We start from the raw sequence: 23,706 nt of genomic DNA, 5'->3' as shown, positions 1-23,706 counted from the left end.
CAGGTCTGTCAGGAGGCAGAGGGAGCCAGAGCAAAGCCTGGGCAAGAGCCTTTATTTTGGTCTCTGTGGGAGGAATGGATAAAGTTCCACTCTAAAATGGATAGAGTGGTTTAGGATTGGCTATTATAAATCATGTCCGCAGGCTCTGAGACATAGGGGCTGTCCCCAGTTGTCTAGCACCCGACGCTGGGGTGAATAGGGCAGGGGGAGAGTGGCCCTGAGTGAGAGAGCCCTCCAGGAGGTGTTTGGGGTATGGGCTCTGGATCTGTTGGCTTGCATTGGAAAGGCAAGCTCCAGAGTGATTTGTTTACTATCTCTCGCAATGGGCTAGACTTGGGAGGGGCAGTCAGTCCCTCTGGGGTGAGCAAGGCCCCGATGTCAAAGCATCAAAATACAGAAAATAAAATGACATGGTTAATACAGAGCTAAAGCCAAGGAGGGATAGATTTGCACTTTAACAAGATCTTCTGGCTGCTGTGAGGAAATAGTATTTTAGTGAGACAAGAGGAAGGCAGAGGCCAGAGGCAATGCAACGATCCAGACACAAAGTGATGGTGGCCCGGACTAGGGTGGGGGGAGGGAGGTGGGAGTCAGGCTAGTTTCAGGGTTTGTTTGGAGGTGGGGCCAATAGGACCTGATGGACACGATGAGGATGCTATTGGGGCTGCAAGAGGCAACTTGCCAGGGTGCTGTCGTGTCTGTATTTCTGGGGTTCACACCTGTGTTTCTTCCCTCAGATATGGACTGTACTGTCTCACTCTTCTGATGTTAAACGGCATAGTAAAGAGATTCTAGAAAATGATACTTCCAGATTAGAGATTGAAGTAAAATGTCTGACACAGTGCCAGCACATGGTAGGTCTCAACAAATAGACATGTTTTTTCTTCCATAAGGGAAAGTATAAAGTCCAGCAGGTCTGATGTCGGATGGATCATGGTTTGGTCCTGGCTCTACGACCCACTAGTTGGGTGACCCTAGACAAGTGATTTCTTTCTTTCTTTCTTTTTACAAGTGATTTCATCTCTCTGCATCTCCCTTCCCTAATTTGGAAGCAGAGATACAAGCACCTAGTTCTTCCAGTGGTGGCAGGGAATAAATGAGGTGATGTATGTAAGGGGCCCAGCCCTTGCATGGGCTCCCATCAATTACAGCAATGATGGGCAGGCCCTAAGGAACGTCAGTCGGGGGCCAGGTTTTGGAGGTAGGGCCACGATTCCCAGAGAAATGGGGACTGAGCTGCCTTCATTTCCTCCTCTAAGCCCACCTTCAGGACTGATTCTTGCCCCTGGCTCCCACTCTTCAGGCCTGATTCTTGCCTCTAGCTCCCACTCCTCTGTGGGCATTTCCTCAAAGAGCCAACAGAAAGCTGTGTTTACTCTGCCAAGTGGCATCCCTAGGGAGGGAGGAGAGGAGAACTAAATCTTCCTGCCTTGGCTTTGAAAAGCAGGCTGTTAATTACCTGGGGCTCCAAGCAGCCCAACTTCTATGTAAACACTTGCCAAGCTGGCCTGTCAATTAACCCCTTGGCACCCAGGCCTGGGGTGGAGGAGTCTGGGTGTGGGCTGATCTGGGAGGGTTGAGGAACCTTGAGGCCGGGCATGGCTTTGGAGGCTTCGGAGGGGAGCTAATTCAAGTGAAACATTCAGGAGGATGGAACAGAATGACTATGACCAGGGGTTGAAATTTACTTTATTTGGCCTGTTCAGCCCTGCTGTCCGCCAGCCTCCACCCTGAGACCCCTGTCCTGGGGAGGCAGGCCCCAGAGGAATGGCCAGGGCTGAAAACTCAGCCTGCAGTTTCAGGCAGGGATGGTGTCCTGTTTGTGAAAGGCTGGCCCGGCGATGCCTGCTTACCTTAATCCCTTCTGGATTTCTCCTGCTAAGAGACACCCACCCTACAGGAAGCAGAGACCCACCTCCCAGGGGTGAGGAGGCTCAGACCCTGGGCTATGTCTAGGTGTGGCTGGTTAGAAGGTAGCCTCAGCTGACTCTAGTTATTTACACGTGCACAGGCCTGTTCAGTTTGCCAAGCACAGTCCCATGTGTTACCTCCTTCAACCAGTTGCACAATAAACCTCCAGAGCAGGAATTAGGCCCCTACGATGCACTGACTGAAATATAGGCTCTGTTTATGCATTGGCTCTGTAGCCTTGCGGCAATCACTTCACCTCTCTGAACCTCACTAACTTGACCTGTTCAATGGGGAGAACAGATGCCTATGTTGACAATGCTATTGTGAGGCCTAAATGAAATCATGTACACAAGGAGCTCAATAGTGCCTGGTATATGGGGAGCAAATGTATGGGCCCTTCCCTCAAATTCCCTTGAATTCCTCTTGAATTTTACAGGAGAGGAAAATGAGGTTCACTGAGCTATCAAATTATAATCTTCCAAGTGTTTTTTTAAAAAATGATTGTACCCCTGCATAGCAAGCACGTGTCAAAGTTGTATTTCACTCATTCATAAGGAAACTATAGGATGACAGAGCTGGTTCAGGAGACTCGTTGAGGATAGTCGATGAATAAGATTGCTAATCAGATTCCAACCTGGCAAATACCCTATAGGGCATGATTTACAAGCTTTGGGGTGATCTCTATTGGTCATAAATCATGTGTATTTGCTGCTATTGGATAAAAATCGTTTGTATCTTACTTGTGTTCTACAACTTAGTGTCTTAGTTCTCATACTTATAAAATGTTTGGGCTCCCAATATGTAGGGGGTCACATGACCCTTGCGGGCTTCTTGGATGATGCCCCGGTGGAATAATAAAAGTTCACACTGTCTCATCGCCTTGCTTCCAAGTTTTGTATATTTTTCCTTATAAAGTCAAGTGTCCTTAGGATGAAAAAGGGGAGGCTCGGCCTTCCAAACTGTCAGAATTACTTCTCAGTAAGAATTTCAGATCTTTGTGCTCTAAAATCTAGTCCTGCTTCCATGTTAGGCTGATGGAGAGAAATTGAAGTTCCAGGAAAAGAGTGTGACTTATCCAAGGTCAATAGCTATACCTGGGGGAGTGGAAGAGACCTGCTTTCCCTGACTTCCAACCCCAGAGCCCCTAGGAGCTTCCTTGGCCCTGCCCCAGGTCTGGGATCCACTTTAGCTGGAGCTGGGTTGATATCATAGAGTCCTGTGGGGATTCACCACAGTTTGGGGTTATCAGTGCTCAGGCAAGTGAGAGCTGAGACCCCAGAGCTTCCCATGGCCTCCAGCCTCCCACACTTGTGAATTCTTCAGTGAGACACCCAGAAAGCTCAGAGCTGGAGGAAAAAACAGCAGCAAACAAGAAGCAGCAGATGGGTTGCCATGGTGATCACCTCCTGGAGCTCCAAGTGTCTTTCTTTCTGAACAGAGATGGAGGTACAGCAGGAAGAACATGGGCACAGGAGAGAAAGCCCAAGCCCTGGCCCCAATCTACCCCATATGCACAGCCTGGTGCATGGTCACCTTGGTGCTGAGAGGGAGAGAGGACACATTCATTAGGCGTTAGCTTTGTGCCAGGATGATGTGTTAAAGGTTGTCCATTCCTGACTTCATTTAATCCTCTTCCCAGAAAGCCTTTGAAGAATGTGCTATGATCAGTATTTCATAGAGGGGGAAACAGCAACACAGAGAGGTGAAGTAACTTGCACAGGAATGCACAGCTTGTTAAGAGCACCTGAGCTAATGCTCTGGGCCCCTTTCTCTTGGAAGACTAGATACATTCCTTCTGGAAATTTCAGAGAAGGAAGGACCAGAGGGAGGCAGAACCAGGGTGCAGAGAGGGAATAAATACTTCAGAGACAAAACAAAAAAAAAAAACAAAAAAAACAAAAACAAAAAAAACAAAAAAAACAAAAAAAACTTCAGGGACGCCTGGGTGACTCAGTGGTTGAACGTCTGCCTTTGGCTCAGGTCATGAACCTGGGGTCCTGGGATCGAGTCCCACATCAGGCTCCCCTCAGGGAGCCTGCTTCTCCCTCTGTCTGTGTCTCTGTCTCTCTGTATCTCTCATGAATAAATAAATAGCTTTTTTTTTTCTTAGAAAAAAAAAGAGGGACCCTTCAGATCAAACACAGTGGTGTTACTCCCTTTTTCTACCTGTGTGTTTGGCCAGTATGACACCTGGCACCTCAGGCAGGTAGCAAGCCCTTGCTCGGGCAGCCCCAGGCAGCATGACACATCCTTGTAGCTCCCCAAAGCAAAACCTGCAGTGCCCCAGCCCCGGGGGGCCAGCCTGAGCATGTCCAGTCTCCAATCCACATCAAGGTCTGCATCAACCCTGCCCTCCAAGATCTCTGTCTGCTCCAAGAAGCCTCCCCACACTGCACGGGAGCCCTGGCCGCCTCCTCCTCCTCCTCCTCCTCCTCCTCCTCCTCCTCCTCCTCCTCACTGCTGTCCTTTCCTCCCTGCCCTGTCTCACCCGCCTCTCCCCCAAGTGTTGGCTACCGTGCCATTGATCAGAGCCCAGGTAGAGGTTGGGGACTCCTGGTTGCTTTGAGGAGCCTTGAAGAGCTCGATGGAGGCTGCCAGAGCTTTGGGCAGAGCCCAGCGATGCATTTTTAGAATGAGCCAAGCTCAGTCCCACCTGCCAGGATGCCCTGCCTTCTCTCCCTCTATCCAAGCCGCAGGGCAACCATGTGAATCGCAGGCCAGACAAGCCCAGGGCCAGCCAGTCTGAGAGCCACCCCACAGGGCCGTAGGAGGTGGCCTGTGTGTGGACACGAGTGTGGACACGGGCAGGAGCCAGCCAGGGTGCTCAGGGTTGGGGGAGCAGGAGCCTCTACCTGGCCTCTACCAAACCCCTCGCCAGCTGGCCTTGGCCTCCCAGCCCTCTCAACTTTGTCCACCCATCCATCCATTCATTCATTCAGCAAGTATTTGTTCAGCAAGTATTTATTACCCCAGTGCCGGGAAGACAGGGGTGAATGAAACAGAACTCCTAGCCTCAGAACCAGACTCCTGATTGTCTCTGGCATTGGCTCCCTACTTGGTCTTCCTGGTCTCGGTTGACGGCAGCTCTATCCTGCTGATGGCATCCAGTCCATCAGCAAATCTGTCGTTTTGCCTTAGCTCGAAATATACCCAGAATCCAAGGACTTCTCACCCCTTTCACCCTGCCACCCCAGTCCTAGCCACCATCGGGGCTCCTCTGCGAGGTTCCCTGGGGCCAACACGGCTCCCCACTTCTGTCTCTGCCCGTGTCCAGTGGTGCCACAAAAACAAGTCGGATCATGCCTCTCACATCATCACACGTCCATGCCGCCCCCAGAACTTGTGCCCTGGTTTCTCTCTGCCCTGCTGGAGTGACCTGACCTTGCACATACACCCCCCCCCCACTCCCTCACCTTCAACATCAGACAGCGTGTCAGTGTGCCCTCCCCTGTTCGTCCCTTTAAGTGCTGCAGCTCCTCCTCTTCTCCACAGCTTTATTGCCAAATAATACAGGATGTGTTATTTGTTTTGTTCACTGCCCATCTCCCCGCCCCGGAACATGAACTCCATGAGCCCAAGGTGTGTCTGCTTTGTTCCCTGCCCTGAGAACGTGTCTGGCCCACATTCGGGGCTCATGCAGGAGCTGTGGAATGAGGGCCTCTGTGACTTGTGGGGGCGCGAGAGCCATAATAAAAAGCAGTCCTTGGGATCCCTGGGTGGTGCAGCGGTTTGGCGCCTGCCTTTGGCCCAGGGCGCGATCCTGGAGACCCGGGATCGAATCCCACGTCGGGCTCCCAGTGCATGGAGCCTGCTTCTCCCTCTGTGTCTCTGCCTCTCTCTCTCTCTCTCTCTCTCTCTGTGTGTGACTATCATAAATAAATAAAAATTTAAAAAAATAAAATAAAATAAAAATAAAAAGCAGTCCTTGCCTCCACTCCTGCCATTTCCTATCTGCTCCCACATGAGCAGCCACAGAGATTTTTCTAAAAAACTTATTGTGTCCTTCAAGTCTTAGGACAGGCATCACTGCCTCGGATGGATGACTTCTCTGGCCCTGAGTTAGGCAGCCCCTCCGGCCCTCAGAGCTCTCCTGTCCTTCCCCCTCCCTGCTACTTCATCCTGTAATTGCCTGGATCCTGGTGTTTCTCTGGGATGTAGGTGCCTTCTGCAGAATGGGGGCGTACCCGTCTCACTCAAGAGACAGGATGGTGCAATGGCTGAAGGAATGGACTGCCCAGGTCCAAATCCCAGCTAAGATGTGGGAATTTGGGTGAGTTAGTCAAGCTGCCCGGGCCTCTGTTTTCCCATCTGTAAGATGCAGGTAACAACAATACCTTCCTTGGAGGCCCCTAGGAGAGGATTAAGTGAGCTAATATACTTGCACCTGGAGTTGTGTGTGGAACGTGGTAAATGTAATATGAATGTCAGCTGTGGGACGCCTGGGTGGCTGGTGGTTGAGTGTCTGCCTTCAGCCCAGGGTGTGATCCCGGAGTACCAGGATCGAGTCCCACATGGGGCTCTCTGCATGGAGCCTGCTTCTCCCTCTGCCTGTGTCTCTGCCTCTCTCTGTGTGTCTCTCATGAATTAAAAAAAAAAAAAAAAAAAAGAATGTCAGCTGTTACTGACACTGTTACTGTTCTTCAATGTCACATCTCTAGGGCTTGGCACAAAACCTGGCCCACATTTAGTACTTAATAAGTATTTGTTGGATGAATGAATGAATGAGTACAGGGATACAAGGATGAAGAAGTGACATGAGAACCTAGAGGAGGAGGTCCCAGACCCAGCCCGAGGAGAGTCTGGGAGGCTTTCTGTAGGAAGGCAGCCTTTCACTGGTTCCTGTAGGATGAGGTGGAGTTAGCTGAGCAAGGTGAATGGCGGGAGCAGCAAACAGAAAGTACAAAGGCCCCTCTCCACTTGAGAAAGCCTGATGCGTGCAGGGAAAGTCTGCCTTTCTGCCATCACTAAGTGATGGACAATAGGCAAAGAGGCCAAGTTTCCCCTGTGCTGGCCACTTTGAGGGCACTAGGTGAATGAACTGTGCTCTTCCCTCAGACCTGCTGCCCACGGACAGCAAAACATTGTCCCTGGTCAGATCCGAGATTGGGGAAGGCAAGCAAGAAAAGGAAGTTGCCATTTGTTGAGGGACCCCATGGGATAGGCCTGGATTTAACCTGGCAACCATCTCACGGTCAAGCTCTTTACCTCCATATAGAGCTGAGGGGACAGAGGCCCCACATCACCCAGCTGTTAAGAGGTGGAGTTGAGTTCACTCTAGGTTGGCCCATTCCATACAGCCTCCCCCAACAGACTGGGACTCCTGGCAGCCAGGGTCTGTGTCCCCCTTTCACCTCAGCAATTGTTCAGCGGGTGACATCACCTATTCCTGACCCCCTCCCCCTTCAGAGCACAGACCAAGGAACTAAGCAGGGGAACCCCTCAATGGCTGTGGATGAATGGTTAGCCAAGTTCAATGCCAGGCAGAACCACATGGACTGGAGGGTGAGCGTCAAGACCTTCCACGGGGTGGCTCAGTGGTTGAGCATCTGCCTTTGGCTCAAGTCGTGATCCCAGGGTCCTGGAATCAAGTCCCTCATTGGGGTCCCCACAGGAAGGCTGCTTCTCCCTTTGCCTATGTCTCTGCCTCTCTCTCTGTGTCTCTCATGAATAAATAAATAAAATCTTTAAAAAAAAAAATAAGACCTTCCCTGCAGAGCTCCAGACAAGTGCAGACCTGGGCACCTGAGTGAGAGGGGCCGGGAGTGGGCCTGAAATGAGATTTGGTGGGCGATGCTGATGGAGGAGGGACTAAGCCTGGGAATGGTTGAAAGCATCTTACCCAATGCCACCCACCCCATCCCACCTACTCCCTTGCCCCACTTCACACCTCACTTTCTCATCTGTGGACTCTCTCATCTGCTGACTGACACAGACTCCCCACACTCATACCTGTGGGGAGCACCCAGGAATAGAGTCAGGAGTTCAGGTTTCAAATCCCTGCCCTGTCACATCTTAGTCATCTTCGGAAAGTACCAGTCCTCTCTGAGTTTCACTACTCTCACTTGTTAAAAAAAAAAAAAAAAATGACGGTGATAAACCTCTGCCTTGGAGGGTTGATGTGTGAATTAGGCAAACTGTGAGGTGTGGGTCCCGCTCAAGAGGATTATTGGCCAGTGAGGAAACTGGTTTGGAAGGGGTTAAGTGGAGACCCTGCCTCCCAGGCAGGAACGAATCAGAGCTGGCAGGGGAGGAGCCAGGCTGGGAAAGAGATCTAGTCCGGCCAGATGCTGCCCTGAGAGGGAGCCGGAGGAGACACCAGCAGGGCTTAGGGTTATGGGACAGGGGCTTGGGACCAGGTCCCGGTGTCTGCACCGTGAGAGCTCATCTAAGTTTGAGGGTGCAGGCCCAGCTGCTAGGGGTGGGGGAGGAGGGGCCGAGCTGCCTAGGCTGGGGGACAGGGGCAGGGTGGGAGAGGACTAGGGATCCAGAGCACTCCCAGCCCCCCCAGGCAGGGGGCACGGCTGCACCCAGGCCTTGACCTCAGCTGACCCTGAGAGCCCACATGGGGCACGGGGTCTAATTTTAGCTCCAGCCGCAGGGCCCACAGCCCAGGAGTGCTCGCCAGTGGGCACAGGGGCAGCCAGGGCTACTGAGGGGCTGCTGAGGCAGGGGGAGGATTGGGGAGGCCAGCCCCACTTCTGTCCAGCCCCGCACCCTGGCCAAGCCACCTCCTGTGAGAGCCCTGACAGGTCCCCCATGGCCTGGCAGACTGCCCGCCTCTCCGCTGAGGCCAAGGTCAGGGGGTGCAGCCAGGAGGGCAGAAGGACGTGGCCTTGCAGTGTGGTCAGGGATTGCATCAGCCTGAGCAGTGCCCAGGGGCAGGGGGCCTTGCTGGGGGGGGACAAAGCCTGGCTTGTTTGTCCAAAGGCCAAGGAAGCAGATTCCTGACTGCAAGAAGGCAAGGCCAGAAAGCCGGGTCCTCCCCGGCCTCCCGGTGCCTGGCTGGTGGTTGCAGTTTGACCTTACACAGGCAGCCTGTTCTCAATGGGCCTCAGTCTTCCCATCTGTACAATGAAGGCGCCGAACTAGAAGGCCGACTCCAGCTCCAGCGGCTCACCCTCAAGCCCCTGCTCCTCCTGCTTCCCCCAGCCCTGGCTGTGGGTGGCCACATGCAGTCGTGGAGAAGAAAGGCCCTCTGGCTGGCACTGTTGGCCTCTTGGCTCCTCGTCCTCCTGAGAGTCTTCCCCCTTCTCCGCCTGGCAGTGCCTGCCAGACCTTGGACAGGTGCCCCCCAAGGCTGGCCCCGCTGGCTGGATGCAGAGCTCCTGCAGAGTTTCTCGCAGGCTGGGGAGCTCCCAGAAGATGACCCTCAACCTCCTCAAGCCCCCCGTGATGGCAGCCACTGTGACTGGGGAGCTTGCTTTAATGTCTCCAAGTGCAGGGGTAGTGGCCTCAAGGTATTCGTGTCCCCCGTGGCTGGACCTATCTCTGACACTCAGCGCGGGATCCTGGCTTCCATTGAGAGCTCCAGCTACCACTCAGTCAGCCCTGATGAGGCCTGCCTCCTCCTCCTCCTCGGCCCCGAAGCCCCGGCTGGAGAGTGCAGTCCGGTGCCCCAGCAATGGAATGGGGGAAAGAACCAGCTGGTCCTCAGTCTCCACCCAGCCCTCTGCCCCCAGACCTTCCCACCGGGACAGGCGATGGTGGCCAAGGCCAGCCCCGCGGTGGACACCTTCCGGCCTGGCTTTGATGTGGCCCTGCCGCTTCTCCCTGAAGCCCACCCATTGCGAGGTGGGGCACCTGGTCAGCTGCGACAGCACAGCCCCCACCCTGGGGTGCCCCTGCTAGCCCTGGCAGAGGAGAGGGGCGGGTGGCGAGTGGCAGGCGCTGACTCCCCTGCCTGCCCCTGGGACGGGCGCTGTGAGCAGAACCGTGGACCCGAGCAGTAAGTGGACCTTTACCCTGGATGGGGGGAGGACTGGGAGGGGTCTGCAGTGGGGGTGAGCCCAGAGGCCTGGGTGGAGGGCAGGATTGAGATGGGATGGGAGAACGAGCTAGGCCTCAGCTGCAGCAGGAAAGAATCAGGGTAGACCCAGAGAAACACCAGCAAGATGGTACTTTGCCACAGGAGGTGTCCAAAGTAGGTTTTGGAGTTCTCCCTTGGGGGATCTGTAAAAACAAAAATATGACTCACTCCTATTGACTTTTTCTCCTCTTCTAATTCCTCCTCTCCCAATATTTTAACCTACACTGCTCTTGTGTTCACTCTGTGCTACATTATATATAATGGTTAAAATAAAATCATCCTAACTGCTATCATTTGTGTACCAGACAGTAAGCTCAGAGAGGTTAAGTAACTTGCCTGAAGCCATCCAGACAGAAAGAGCACAGCCAGTGTTGAAATCCAGAGTTGCCTGTTGGCAAAGCTGTCAGCTTTAGAATTCTGAGTTTTAACCAAGAGTTTATGATCAACCCATCAAATGCCTCAGAGCCATGGTGATTAAGGACTGGTCTCCAATGGAAGCCACTCTTGTATCTAATTTGGGGGATTAATCCCTTAAGGAAACAGCAAATATGAATGAGGTCAGACCTACAGAAGAACTTCCCATCAGCGCAGCTGCCTGGAGACATGGAAGGGGCATGGTGGCCTATGGGACAGGGAGAGTTGTTCAGAAATTCCTCTCCCTGGGTTAGTTGGAGTGACCTCAGGTGATAAAGCAGTTAACCCCTAAGCACCCCAACCCTTCTGCACCCCTCCCTGGAAGGCCGGAGGTGTCCAAAGGCTGGTTGGGCAGACAGGATCTCAAGGCCTTTTGAGGTTGTCCAGGGCCCGAGCGGCTGGCTGAGGGTTCCTGCTTCATCTCTGGGGCAGACCTGAGTTGGAACCTGTCACTCTGGTGTCCTTCCCTTGCTCCCTCCCTCAGGTATCCCCCTGTGCTCTGCTAGAACAACACGGGCTATTCTCAGCTCCACCTCCCCCCTAGGAATTCTTCACGTGGCCAAGCTCCATTTTTGCCTCTGCTTCTCAGGGGCTTCTCTCAGCCAGAGGGCTCTCACGGGAATGCAATCCCTCTACCTCCTGAAGGCACATGGCCTCCAGGGAGCCCCACAGCCAGGGGTAGGAATGCAATGTTGTCTCCTTGGCCCCCAGGCCCTTCTGCAGAGACGCATTCTTAGTAGGTGTCCTGGGCATGATCTGAAAAGTCAGGGATCCCCCACCCCCCACCCCAGGCACCTGAAGCTCGGAGCTCAGACAGGACTTATGGTCAGTGAACAAGTTTCTCTGGCTCACCATGGCGCCCCCTCAAGTTTCTGATTAGGCTCTTAGCTATTCTTGCTTATAGGAAGTTCCTTCAGCTCACTTTAATTCCCGTTCTCTGCAGCTGGTGACTGGTGAATCTGAAAGCTATTTCAGTCTGAACTTCTTTGAGAAGCTGGAAGTTAGGGAGCTGCATATAGTAGGTGAATTGTTGACTCACTGAGTGTTTACGGATTGATCCCAAATTAGCCAGAATTGGTCAAGGCTTTCAAACTGCTGTGGGCCACCCCCTTAGAGTCATTGTTGATGAGTTTCTGTCCCAGGTGCAATGCCTGCAGCCTCTGTCCTCTGAACTTTCAGAAGCTGTGTCTGGCATCAGCAAGGGACAGGCCTGTAATCTCTGGAGTAGCTTGAGGCTAGGTTCCCCGGAGTGAACCAGCCAGACAGTGGAGGGACAGAGTAAGAGACAGAGGCCACCAGCCACAGGGGAGCCCCCAGAAGGTGGCCTGAATAAGCAAGTACTGGCCAGAGAAAGAGGCAATTCACAGTCCCTGCCACTGTCCCACGGCCACTGCCCCACATTCACTGGGCTGGTGAGGAGGGGGAGAGGGGGAGGAGGAAGTGAGCACGTGGGGAGAGCTTGCCCTGGGCTGGGTGCTGTGCCAGCCACTGTCATGCACCCTCCAGCACCCTTCAAGGGAAGTATTGTTATTCCCATTTCAGGGAACAGGAAACTGAGGCTCAGAGAGCCAGCCGAGGCCCTTTGGTGAGGAGCTCCTTGATTCACCAGGGCCTCCCTCGGGTTTCTGATGGGGCAGCTGCGGTAGTGGCAGCAGTGGGGTTGGGCTTAAACCCTATACTTCTGGTTCCAAAGCCCATATTTTTCCACCTTTGGTGAACAGTCTCCTGTTGCTTTGGAATAAACCTCCACCCATTTAAATTGTTATTTATTTATTTTTATGAATAGGGGATTCATTCGCATGGTATGAAATTCCAAAGGCACAAAAGGGTGTACAGTAAAACTCCCTCCCACCCCTGTCTCTGGCCACCCAGTTTCCCTTCCTGGAGCCAAACACCATTTCTACTTTCTCTCATGTCTTTTCTGAAGTGCTCTGTGTGTGTGCAAACGAGTGTATATGCTCTCCCCAACTTGGGCTTTTTTTTTTTTAAACATAAATTCAATGCATGTTTTAAAGTTCCCTGTTTTGTCTTTTTTTTTTTTTTTCCCTCTGTTTCGTCTTATTTGGATATAGGAGGCACCATACCTGGGACCCATGGTATTTTCAGGCACCCAGGAAAACATTTTCATTTGTTTGAAAATCAGAAGAAAAACATGTACCTTTAAGTAGAAGAAAATGCTTTAATATACAATATTAATGTTTTCATTTATTTTTAAGATTTTATTTTTATTTATTTACTTTTAAAGATTTATTTATTTGAAAGAGAGAGCATGAGAGAGAGAGAGAGAGAGCACGAGCAGGGGGCGAGGAGCAGAGGAGAAACAGACTTCCTGTTGAGCAGGGAGCCTGACTGGGGACTCCATCCCAGCATACTGGGATCATGACCTGAGCCAAAGGCAGATGTTTAACTGACTGAGTCACCCAGGCACCCCAAGATTTTTTTTTAGCATATATATGAAGTTTAATAAAATATGAAATTATACTATGTGTTGAGTAGGGATAGGTATAAAAACCCCAAGATTTTATTTTGAAGTAATCTCTACACCTGATATGGGGCTCAGGTATACAATTCCAAGATCAGGAGCTGTACACTCCACCGACTGAGCCAGTCAGGCATCCCAATGTGTTTGTTTTTATATCAACAAAGTTATCAAATGTAATTTTTTGAAGTATTTATTTATTTATTTAGTTAGTTAGTTAGTTAAGAGAGAGGAAGAGAACACAAGCAAGGAGAGCAGCAGAGGGAGAGGGAGAAGCAGACTTCCCACTGACAGGGAGCCCGACACGGGGTTCAATCTCAGGACCCCGGGGTCATGACCTTAGCTGAAGGCAGATGCCCAACCAACTGAGCCATCCAGGCGCCCCTCAAATGTAATTTATGTATATATATATATATATATATATATATATATATATATATTTTTTTTTTTTTTTTTTTAAATGGCAGAGGGGCCCCAAAGGCCAAAGTGCCTGGGATACATGGAAGTCACGATGTGGCCCTGCCTATAACCAGGCCACAAGAGAGCCCAGTGGAGCCATGGGGCCATGGTGGAGCCACACTGACTCCATCATTGGGGCTGAGGCCCTGAGTCTATGACAACACCTTATATGGTGACCAAACCCTGAGACTTCATTGGCAGGTACCGTGGTGTCCCCTCCATAACACACATGCAGGCAAACATACAAAGGCAGGTGCTCATCAGCTCTGCTTATTTGCCTTTGCCTACGGGGATCTCAGCATCTCCCAAGGCCACCCGCTGGCCACTCTCATCCAGACCCATTACTAGGATTGGTGCAGAGACTGACCTTTCAGACATTTGGCCCACTGGTCCCGGGCCCATCCTTTATTGCACACCAAGCAGCCACTACCTGCCCTGTCTCTGCCAGGGGCTCCACGAGACCCTGGGGATGCTGAGGTGAGGACCACATGGCCCCGGGTGCTCCGTGTTTTGGGAGAGGCAGGCAAGTCACCAGTTGGGATCCACGTTGTTAAGAGACCTGCTGCAAGCTGCCTCGCTGGCCCCTCTTCTTGGGAGCTGCGAGGCCTCTCTAGGCCTCCGTTCCCTCATCTGTAAAGCAGAGGACTAACCACGCAGGCCCCCGTCTCTGAGGGAGTGCTGTGACAGTGAGTGAGGGCGTGAACACTTGTAAAGCACTTAGAATGGTGCTCTGTGAAGGTCGGCAGGGCTCACTCTTACTGAGCACGCACACACGCACACACGGGAGGCTGTGGGAGCAGCGAGGAGGGAGCCATCTCTGGGAAGATCAAGGCGGGCTTCCCAGAGAAGGTGAGGTTTGGGCTTAGACCTTAAGAACCAGTAGGAGGGGGCAGCCTGGGTGGTGCAGCGGTTTAGCACCCGCCTTCAGCCCAGGGCGTGATCCTGGAGTCCTGGGATCGAGTCCCACGTCGGGCTCCCTGCATGGAGCCTGCTTCTCCCTCTGCCTCTGTCTCTGCCTCTCTCTCTGTGTCTCATTAATAAATAAATAAAATATTAAAAAGAAAAAGAACCAGTAGGAGGAATTCCCTGGGCCATAAGGCAGAGAGGGGTGCTCCAGGCTGGGGGCGCATGTGCAGAGACACAGAGTCCAGAACAGTGGAGGTTACGGAGGACCGATGAGTACAGTTTATTCAGAAAGCGCTTTGTCTCTGGGTTCTCAGTAGCCTTGAACTTAGGGCTTCTCAGTCCCTTAGGGCTTTGTTGGGGAGGGGAGGAGGGCTGTGGCCGGCTGGTGCTGTGGCACCAAAGCAGTAGAGAAAGTCCTGGTGTTTAATATGTGGCTTCTTCCAGGAGAAGCCTGGTGACCACCTGAGCAGCAGACAGAAGGCAGGAGACAACCCCTGGGAAGCCCCTGAGCCGCAGTTCCGGGGTAGTTCAAATAACCCAGGGGCGGGAGTTAGCCTACCTGGTTCTAGTTCCAGCTCTGCCTTTACCCTTTCTGAGACCCTAAGCTGGAGTCCTTGGGTCTCTCTGAGACTCAGTTTCTCCATCTGTTCAATGGTTCAGACTCAGGCCAGGGAGGCTGTAGCTGAGGAGGGCTCTGTTCATCAGTCCCACTCTGAGCAGGCCTGTGAGTCCAGGAGTCCCGCTCCCTCCACGCCCTCCCCGCACCTCCCAGGAGCTGTCCTGGGCACTGCTTCCCCGGGTGGGCAGTCCCAGGGAGGGGCTCTCAGGAGGCTGGGACTCAAGCCCTTCCCCCCACAAACACACACAGTCTGAGTGTGGCCCTGGGGTTGGGGGGAGAAGGTGGGAGGAACAGAGGAGGCCTGTCCTCTGGGCGAGGGGGCCTCTGGGCAGCGGCTTCCTGTGCGGTTCCAGGCTGGGGGCCCGGCCCACCTCCTGACAGAAGAGCCTTTCATGGGCCTGGGCTCCCGGGATGGGGGGGCGGGAAGCAGGGCAGGAGGCCACTCAGGTGAGGGCTGCCAGAGAATCTGCGTGGGGCAGAGCAGTGGGCGGGCAGACCGTGCCTCTCCTCGTCAGACAGGCCTTGGGAACAGCGGCTCCCACCACCTCCCATTTTGCACGTGAGGAAACCAAGGTCCAGAGAAGAGCAGGGGGAGATGTCTGAACCCGGGAGGGCAGAGGCAGAACTAGAACCCAGGGCTCCCGCCTCCTAGGCCACCGTGGGTGAGGGGCAGGTGTGAAGCTGGTGTCTGTGTCCAGGTTCAGTGCGTGGTTGTGTGCGTGCTTGAGTGTTTGCTGACATATGAACCCCAGGTGATGGGCTTGCACACTATGAATCTGGGAATGTTGGAGGGGGGGCGCTGGAGGCCATCAGGGAACCGGGTGGGGTGAAGGGCAGCTGTCTCAGGCCTCATATGTTTAGGACCCCCTCCTGTACCTCCTTAGGACCCCCTTTGGGGCAACGCTACCCAATGCCACCTTCTGCATCATCCCTGGCCACCGTCCGGAAGCCTTGCACTTCCTCCAAGCCCTGCAGGTACAGCCCCAAGCTGGGCATCCCCTGGCCCTGTCCCCCCGCCCCCTGCCTGAGCTGACAGGCCACCGTGGGCCCAGGCCGATGGGAAGGGACAGTGAGCTGCTCGCTCCTTTACTCCAGGACGCAGGAGTGCCGACACCCAGGCTCACCACACCCTCTGCAGAATGACCCAGCGCCCCAAAAAACACTTTCTCCCCTCTCTGCCCCTTGCCCCCAACTGAAGCAGCCGCTAATTTGGAACTAGGGGAGGGGGAGGTGTGTAGGACAGGACTGGGCTCCCCAGTGACGCCCCGTTTCCCCAGGCTGGCTGCATCCCTGTGCTGCTCAGCCCTCGGTGGGAGCTGCCGTTCTCCGAAGTCATCGATTGGACCAAGGCCGCCATTGTAGCGGACAAGAGGCTCCCATTTCAGGTGGCTCAGGGCCCTGGCCTCGGGGTGGGGAAAGGGCCTGGGATCTCGGCCCCCGGGCTCCGCTCAGTCCTCACTCTACGTGTATATTGATGGTTTTGCTCCAATCCCCAAGCCTCTGGGGCTCCCATAGGCTCAGAGAGAGGCAGAGACTCCTGATGGTTCTGAGAGCAAGTCCTGAGCCTTTCCTAGCCTCAGTTTCCCCATCTGTACAACGGGATAAGTTAGACCAGATGATGTCTGTGGGCCCAGCCCATGACTTGACCAGTTCAAGGGAAAGCCACAAAAAATCCAAAATCTGAGTATCTCCATAGAGGCTGAGGAGGAAAAGCAAAATGCACGGTGACCTTTTCCATGATGAAACCAATTTCGCCTGGCTATGAAAAAACATGCATAAGCTTGAACCCCCTGAGAAGTGAGGACGGTGTGGTTGTTAATAATAACGGCCACCGGTCACTGAGCCTCTACCACATGCTAAGCACTTAACGTGATTATCTAATTTATTCCCCACTGCCACCCATGGGGCAGGTACTGTTATCATCCCCACTTCACAGATGAAGACAGACTCAGAGAGGTTGAGTAGTTTGTCCACCGTCACACAGCTACTAAGTGACATCTAGGGCCAGCTGTGTGTGACCCTTGAACTCTTAATTGCTAAGTTACCTGGGACTTGGCCAAGGGTGGCTGCTGCTAACCCATATGGAAGACCGTGGGGAGAAAGCTTCTGGTTCCCAGACCTCCCACCGAGGTGGTCCCTCTTCAGAGTCAGAGCCTGACAGGGCCCCGTGCCTTCTCCTTCCTCCCTCTGTGCCTCAGGTCCTTGCTGCCCTCCAGGAGATGCCCCCCACAAGGGTCCTTGCCCTGCGTCAGCAGACCCAGTTTCTGTGGGATGCCTACTTCTCCTCAGTGGAGAAAGTCATCCACACCACTCTGGAGGTGAGGGGGACCTCCATGAAGGGGGCCTTGGTGCTGGGCTCCTGCCTCAGCCCGGTTCCCTCTCCACACTGCTCCCCGCTGTTTGGACTTCCTTTCCCCTTGAAGAGGCTTCTGGGATGAATCTGAGACTTGGCTCTGAGCTCTTGGACAAGTTCCCTCTCCACTCTTCCACACTTTGCCTCAGTTTCCCCATCAGCAGAGGATACAGCTCTGGCCAATAGATTCCGAAGCACGTGCCAAGTTGGCAGCCCAGGTGATGGGCAGCGGCTGCCTGGGATGCTGTGTTAAAGGGGAGTCTGGGTCTGGAAAGAATCTCACGACTTGTTAGCAACATCTGCCGTGAGTGAGGAAGGGAAGGGGGGCAGCAAGCTCACCACCATCTGCCGCCTCCTGACACCATCACCGAGTGTCCCCCACTCTGGACTTCTGGACCGGAACCCTTCGGACAGGGATGCAGCTGCTGCCCTCGCAGGAGCCGGAAGGGGGGCAGGGGGGTTCCCAGGTCCACACTTCCCCGACCGTGCCCTCGGCCACACCGGCCACTCCCTCAGCACAGCCCTCTCTCCTTTCACAGATCATTCAGGACCGGATCTTCGGAGCATCTGCTCACCCTTCGCTACTGTGGAACAGCCCCCCAGGCGCCCTCCTGGCCCTGCCCACGTTTTCCACAAGCCCCTCAGACTTCCCATTCTACCACCTACAACGGGGTATGCCCTCGGGAGGGGACACCTTGAAGTCCCCTCACCAACTCTTCCCAGCCTCATCCATATAGAGCCCTGCCAACCCTCCCTGGTTCTCCAGCGTCTCTCCTGGCTCCTGGAGTCCCCAGCTCAGGTCCCTCCTAGGGGGTCCTGTCCCCTCCTCCCCTAACAGCCTGTGTCTCATTCCCCCAGGCTCTCGGCCTGTGGGTGGGTTCAGCGCCCTGATCTGGGTGGGGGCCCCAGGCCAGCCCCCGCTGAAGCTCATCCAGGCGGTGGCAGGCTCCCAGCACTGTGCCCAGGTCTGTCCCCTTTTCCAGCCGGGGTCCTGGGATCCAGGGTGGGGGCAAGGGAAAGACATGGAGACCTCAAGCGTAACCGTACATTTCGGGGGGAGAGACTCGGGAGGGGCTTTCAAGTGCCATCACTGCCTTCCTCTTAGTCCCAGGGTTCTTATTCCTTTCCTCCCCCTCCTTCCCTCCCTCCATCCCTCGTGGAAACTGATGAAATCATCTAAAAAGCAGGTACCCCTTGGGGAGGCTGGAGAGGTAAACATACATGCATTCACGCGCTCACCCGTCAGTCACCAAGCCCACCCAGGCCGTGGGCTTGATGCTGAGGATGCAGAGAAAAAGCCAGAAAGGTTTCCGCCCCAGATTCAGATTCAGTTAGCATTTCCTGGCACAAGCTGTCAAATCCCACTTCCAGAGGAGCCACATAGACTCTTGAGAGGACTCACAGGGGAGGGAAGCACTTAGCTCAGCCCTCAGCCCAGGACAGACAGAGCAGCTCCACAGATGGGACGTCTGAGCTGAGCAGCCAATGCTATGAAGGAGCAGAAGAGAAAGAAAGAAAGCCTCTGAGGGAAGATGGGGATGGAGCGAGGGGTCAGGGCCCAGGCCAGGAGCCACCACAACTGACTCTCTCCAGTTCTGATGCTATAGGTAGCTACCTTCCTGTCACCGGGAACCTTCCAGAAGCCCAGAGGCAAAAACAGGGCAGTGAAGAGAGGGCCTTGGCTCCAACTAAACTCTCCCAGACTCCCCAATACAGCTGCTCCCCCTGATTTCAGCAACACCCCCTCTTCCTCCTAGATCTTGGTTCTCTGGAGCAGTGAGAAGCCACTTCCACCCAGGTGGCCCAAGACAACAGTGCCCTTGACAGTCCTGGCCGGGCAGAGGAAGGTGAGGAGTGGGGAGGGGCGCGGAAGGAGGGCTCCAGCCCCTGCATGTGGGGGAACCGGGAGGGCACACACAGGGTGCTTTGCTTGAGCCTGAGCCAAATCTGGACTTCCATCAGCTTGAAGCTGGCTGGGAAGTCCCTCCTCATGACTCACTTAAGTATCTCCCCAGGGGCGACTTTGCTTGCACCGTGTGGGTGTGGCAGAGCTTTCTGGAGTGGATGATGGGCTGTCTGTCGTGGTCTCAGCTACAGGCCCAGTAGAAATGATCCGCTTCCATCCCTGGCCCCTGTGGATTGTGCTTCCAGAGAACTGGTGTTTTATGTGACGAGAGAAGGCAGAGGGAGTGTGTTGGCTGTCTTGGATGAGCTAGAGGAGAAACGTGGGATCTTGAGGAAATGAGGACAGATGGCAGCCAGTCGAACCAGAGGAGGGTGGCTTCTGAGAACCCGGGATGGGATGAGCCACCTGCCTGCTGCGTGGTTCTGGGCAAGTCCCTTCATCTCTCTGGATGCCTTTCCTTCAAATGAAGGATGTCCGACAACCCCTCCCAAGGGCTGAGGTGAACATGTCATGTGACGAGAGGAATCCTGAGGTGTCAGAACTAGAAGGGCCCCTAGATACCATCTGCCCCATTTTACCAAGGGGGAAATTGAAGTGCAGAGAGCTGCAGCGAGTTCCAGGTCCCAGTTCCAGGCAGCCAGGCTGCTTCCACTGCCCTGCCTCTATACCACGTGTGCAGGGGCTCCGCACAGCAGATATTTAGACGGGCACCGTGGGAGGCTGGGGAGCGTTGAGTTGGCCTCCCCTCCCCCCCACTACAGGTCAGTGATCGCTTCTTCCCGCACCGAGCCATCAGCACTGATGCCATCCTCAGCCTCGATGCACACAGCAGTCTTACCACAAGTGAGGTGAGGACGGGCCGCGAGGAGCCCAGTGTATGGCGGGGACAGAGCCAGAGGGCCCGGGCAGCCCCTCGGGTCCCCAGAGCAGGGAGGAGCATCGAGGTGCCAGCATAGAGGTGCAGCTTCCAACTGTAGACACCACTCAAGGGAGCCAATCAGCCTCCTCCTTAGCAATCTCTGGAAGCTTTCAGCAGACTCTTGAAGACAGTTCTCAGCTCCAGCTGAGAAAGCATTGTTCCTAGCTCCTAGATGGGCACCCCACCCCCGCCGCCAGAACTCCTGGAGACTTTCATGCTCCTGTCTCCTCTCCTCTGAGTCCCCTCTGCCAGGCTGGCCTTGCCTCCGGATCTTTTTTTTTTTTTTTTAAGATTTTATTTATTCATGAGAGACACAGAGAGAGAGGCAGAGACACAGGCAGAGAGAGAAGCAGGCTCCCTGCAGGGAACCCCATGTGGGACTCGATCCCAGGACTCCAGGATCAGACCTGAGCCAAAGGGAGACTCTCAACCCCTGAGCCACCCAGGCGTCCCGTTGCCTCTTGTTCCCAGCTGGTGGGGAAGTCCCTCCTCATACCTCACTTAAATGTCTCTCCAGGTGGACTTTGCTTTTGCAGTGTGGCAGAGCTTCCCTGAGCGGATGGTGGGCTTTCTGACGTGGAGTCACTTCTGGGATGAGGCCCAGGGTGGCTGGGGCTACACGGCTGAGAGGACCAACGAGTTCTCCATGGTTCTCACATCAGCTGCCTTCTACCACAGGTACAGGTGGCAGCCCTGGCTCTGGGAGCAGAGGGCCAGAGACCCCGCCCTCTTTGAATCAGGAGCAGGGTGGCGTGAGAGTGAACACAGCAGTCAACCTAGAGCCCAGAGACCCAGGTTCAAGGCCCAGATCCGCCACATCCCAGTTGTGTGATGGGCAAGTCTCACCTCTTGTGAGGCTCAGTTTCCTTATCAGTAGAATGTTTTCATCTCACAGGGCTGATGTGATAATCAAATGAGAAAACCCTATGAAGGCCTTGGCGCACAGATGGTCAACAAATGGTAGCTAGTGTTATTTTAAATAGAGCCTTGTAGAGCTTACGGATTTGGGTTTGGTTTGGTGATGGTGGTGATAAGAGAATGGTCCTAAAGCTTTTTTTTTTTTTTTTTTAAGGATTTTATTTATTCATGAGAGACACAGAGAGAAGGCCAAGACAGGCAGAGGGAGAAGCAGGCTCCCTTCAGGGACCCCAATGTGGGATCTGATCCTGGAACTCCAGGATCATGCCCCTGAGCCGAAGGCAGACGCTCAACCACTGAGCCACTCAGGCGTCCTGGTCCTAAAGCTTTATAAATGTGTGTGTGATGAGCTGGGGACTGTTCCAGTCCTTCCAGAAGTTGATGGAAGGGCCTGTCTTTGGGGTAGGGACTGAATCCTGGGAGGCCCCTTTAGAGGGATTGCTGAGATGTGTTTAAACTAATTATGTGTAACCTGGAACCTCTGATAGACTTTCCCAGGAGCTCTGCAGGGAATTCTTAGCAGAGTGAAAAATACCCCTAAGGTCTGCAGGGTGGGCCTAGGTTGTTCTCTCGGAGGCAAGGCTCACCCAGAGCAGTATCAGTCTGGTTAATCCACAGACTTCCTGAGGCTGGTCTTTGGGGCCTGCCATGTTAAGTGGCCTTGGACCCAGTTGATCCCCCACCTCATTCTGGCCAAGTTCAGACCTCAGAGCCCAGGGGTGGGAGCGCCAAGGAGCTGGAAGGGTTGGGGGCAGGGAGTACACACCATTTGCTGCAGACAAACCACAGAGCACAGCAGAGTAGAGGTTTGTATTTCTGGTGTGGGCTCTCTGAGGCAGCCAGGGCTGAGATGGGAGCAGGGGTTTCTAAAGAAGGCGTGGGGATTGAAGTCAAAGGGAGAGTGAGGTTGGGAGAGATTGGGGCCTGGCAGGGACGGGTGGTGGGTGAATTAGGCTGCAACCTCTCCCTGTCATCTCCTCTTGCGCAGGTATTATCACACCCTCTTCACCCACTCCCTGCCCAAGGTTCTGAGAACCCTGGCAGATGAAGCACCCACCTGTGTGGATGTCCTGATGAACTTCCTAGTAGCAGCTGTCACCAAGCTGCCCCCTATCAAGGTGCCCTACGGGAAGCAGCATCCAGAGGCTAGGCCTCCACTGGTGAGGATCTAGGTTGGCACTAGGAGGGCGCTGGCTGGGGAAGGGATTTCCTGTTTAATATGAATCCTTTATTGCTGCAGGGTATGGGGGCATGAGGGTGGGTCCAGAAGGAGGAGAGAAGACCTCCAACCCATTTCCCCTCCCCCTTAGGCGCCTGGGGCCTCGGTACAGCAGCCGCCAGCCCAGGACTGCATCAATCAGATGGCAGCGGAGTTTGGCTACATGCCCCTGGTTTCCTCTCGCCTCCGTCTGGACCCAGTACTCTTCAAAGACCCCGTGTCCGTACTCCGCAAGAAGTATCGCAGCCTGGAGAAACCCTAGGAGAGAGCAGCGGTGGAGGCCCCAGGCCTGCTCCCAGGGGGCACTGCATCTGCGGGGGTGGGGGTGGGATCCGTGGCACATCTGGAGATCCAATCAAGGCTGCCAATTAGCCAACACGTCAGATGTGTTGCACCTTCCAGGCCGCTGCCCGGCAGGTCACAGGTGCAAAGCGCTTGCTCTAGCCGTGCCCCAGCCATGCCCCAGCCATCGCTCACCCTTGGCGGGAGGGCCTTTCTCCGCTCCCCCGTGGGAGCTGACTTCTACTTGTCTTTCAGATCTTCGCCTCCTCCACGGGCTTGCCTGACCCCCATCCCCGACCCGGATCCTCTGCGCTTTCACAGTCGGGGGTTTCCCACTGTTCATGCTGCTTTGCAAGGTACATGGTCAGGCCCCAGGACTAGCCTGGAAGCCCCCGCGGTGGGTGGGGCATGTTCTCTCCTCTCTGGCCTGGCAGGTGCTTCACCAATATTCGATGAACAGACGACACCAGCTGCGTACCTGGCCCTGTGCCGCGGTCGGCAATGTGGACAGGTGCCGAGCGAGACCGAACTCTACCCCCCACCCCCGGGGTTCCTAGTCTGGCAGTGGCGCAGCTGCCCACAGATGCCTGCATTGGCAGGCGCGATCTTCGCACAAAGAGGCGCGGAGAAGCCAGTTTCGGGGCTTCCCGGTCAGGCCGGGGAATTGGGCCTGGGGAGGGAGAGGGTGCGAGCGCCAGCGCCGGCCTCGGTTCTGCACTACCAGCCGCGACCACTAGAGGTCAGCGCCGCACCGCGCTCCCTCCTCCCGGAAAGGGACCGGAAAGGGACTGGAGCTCTAAACGCCCCCCTTCGGTCAAGGGGTGACCCGGCAAGGGGATGTAGTGTTGGTGGGGTGCAGCCTGAGGTCTGAAAAACCGACGGAGGAATTTGAAAGAACAGCCCCACTCCTTTGGCCCACGTTCTCAAGACTAAGAAGCCATTTCTAGGTGGGCTGGGTGGGAGATGGGGTTGTCGGGGGTGCCCTGGCCGTGACAGTTGAGTGGGGGAAGGGATGCTGGGTTCTCCAGGGCTCATCCACCTGGAACTGGAATTATCACTTCCGAAATAAAGCGTGTGTCCTTGCCCCTCACGCTCGCTCGAGCTATAAATACCCCCACAGCAGCTGCACGGGGGAGGGGGAACTCAGGGCTCGCCTGGGAATGGGGTGACTCAAGAGAGGTGGGGGTGATGGGGCCAGTCCAGGTCCAGGGTGTCAGGTGTTTTCCTGCTTTGATGGCCTCGCAGCTTTGGAAACTCTCGTGACTAGCTCACCCTGGCTGGTCAGAACATGCTGT

The 23,706-nt window shown here is 54.6% G+C and overlaps 1 protein-coding gene across 2 annotated transcripts; it reads left to right on the top strand.

The window, feature by feature from the left end:
* Positions 1-8,211: 8,211 nt before the first annotated feature.
* On the top strand, positions 8,212-23,501 carry EXTL1 (exostosin like glycosyltransferase 1). 2 transcript variants are annotated; one of them, XR_005989461.1, is made up of 12 exons: positions 8,212-9,856; positions 15,699-15,789; positions 16,092-16,199; positions 17,013-17,132; positions 17,707-17,839; positions 18,026-18,132; positions 18,925-19,014; positions 19,835-19,921; positions 20,510-20,670; positions 21,899-22,070; positions 22,221-22,767; positions 22,846-23,501. XR_005989461.1 is itself a non-coding variant. In XM_041767075.1 (11 exons), exons 1-11 carry the CDS (start codon positions 9,081-9,083, stop codon positions 22,389-22,391), a joined length of 2,016 nt encoding a protein of 671 aa, XP_041623009.1. In that variant the 5' UTR covers positions 8,212-9,080; the 3' UTR covers positions 22,392-23,501. The 2 variants fall into 2 exon arrangements, 1 of the variants encoding a protein (XP_041623009.1); XM_041767075.1 differs by having other exon boundaries at positions 22,221-23,501.
* The last annotated feature ends 205 nt before the right edge of the window (positions 23,502-23,706 follow it).

The sequence above is a fragment of the Vulpes lagopus genome, chromosome 8, assembly GCF_018345385.1.
Source record: "Vulpes lagopus strain Blue_001 chromosome 8, ASM1834538v1, whole genome shotgun sequence".
Taxonomy (NCBI): domain Eukaryota; kingdom Metazoa; phylum Chordata; class Mammalia; order Carnivora; family Canidae; genus Vulpes; species Vulpes lagopus.
This window is presented reverse-complemented; position numbering and strand designations above follow the sequence as displayed.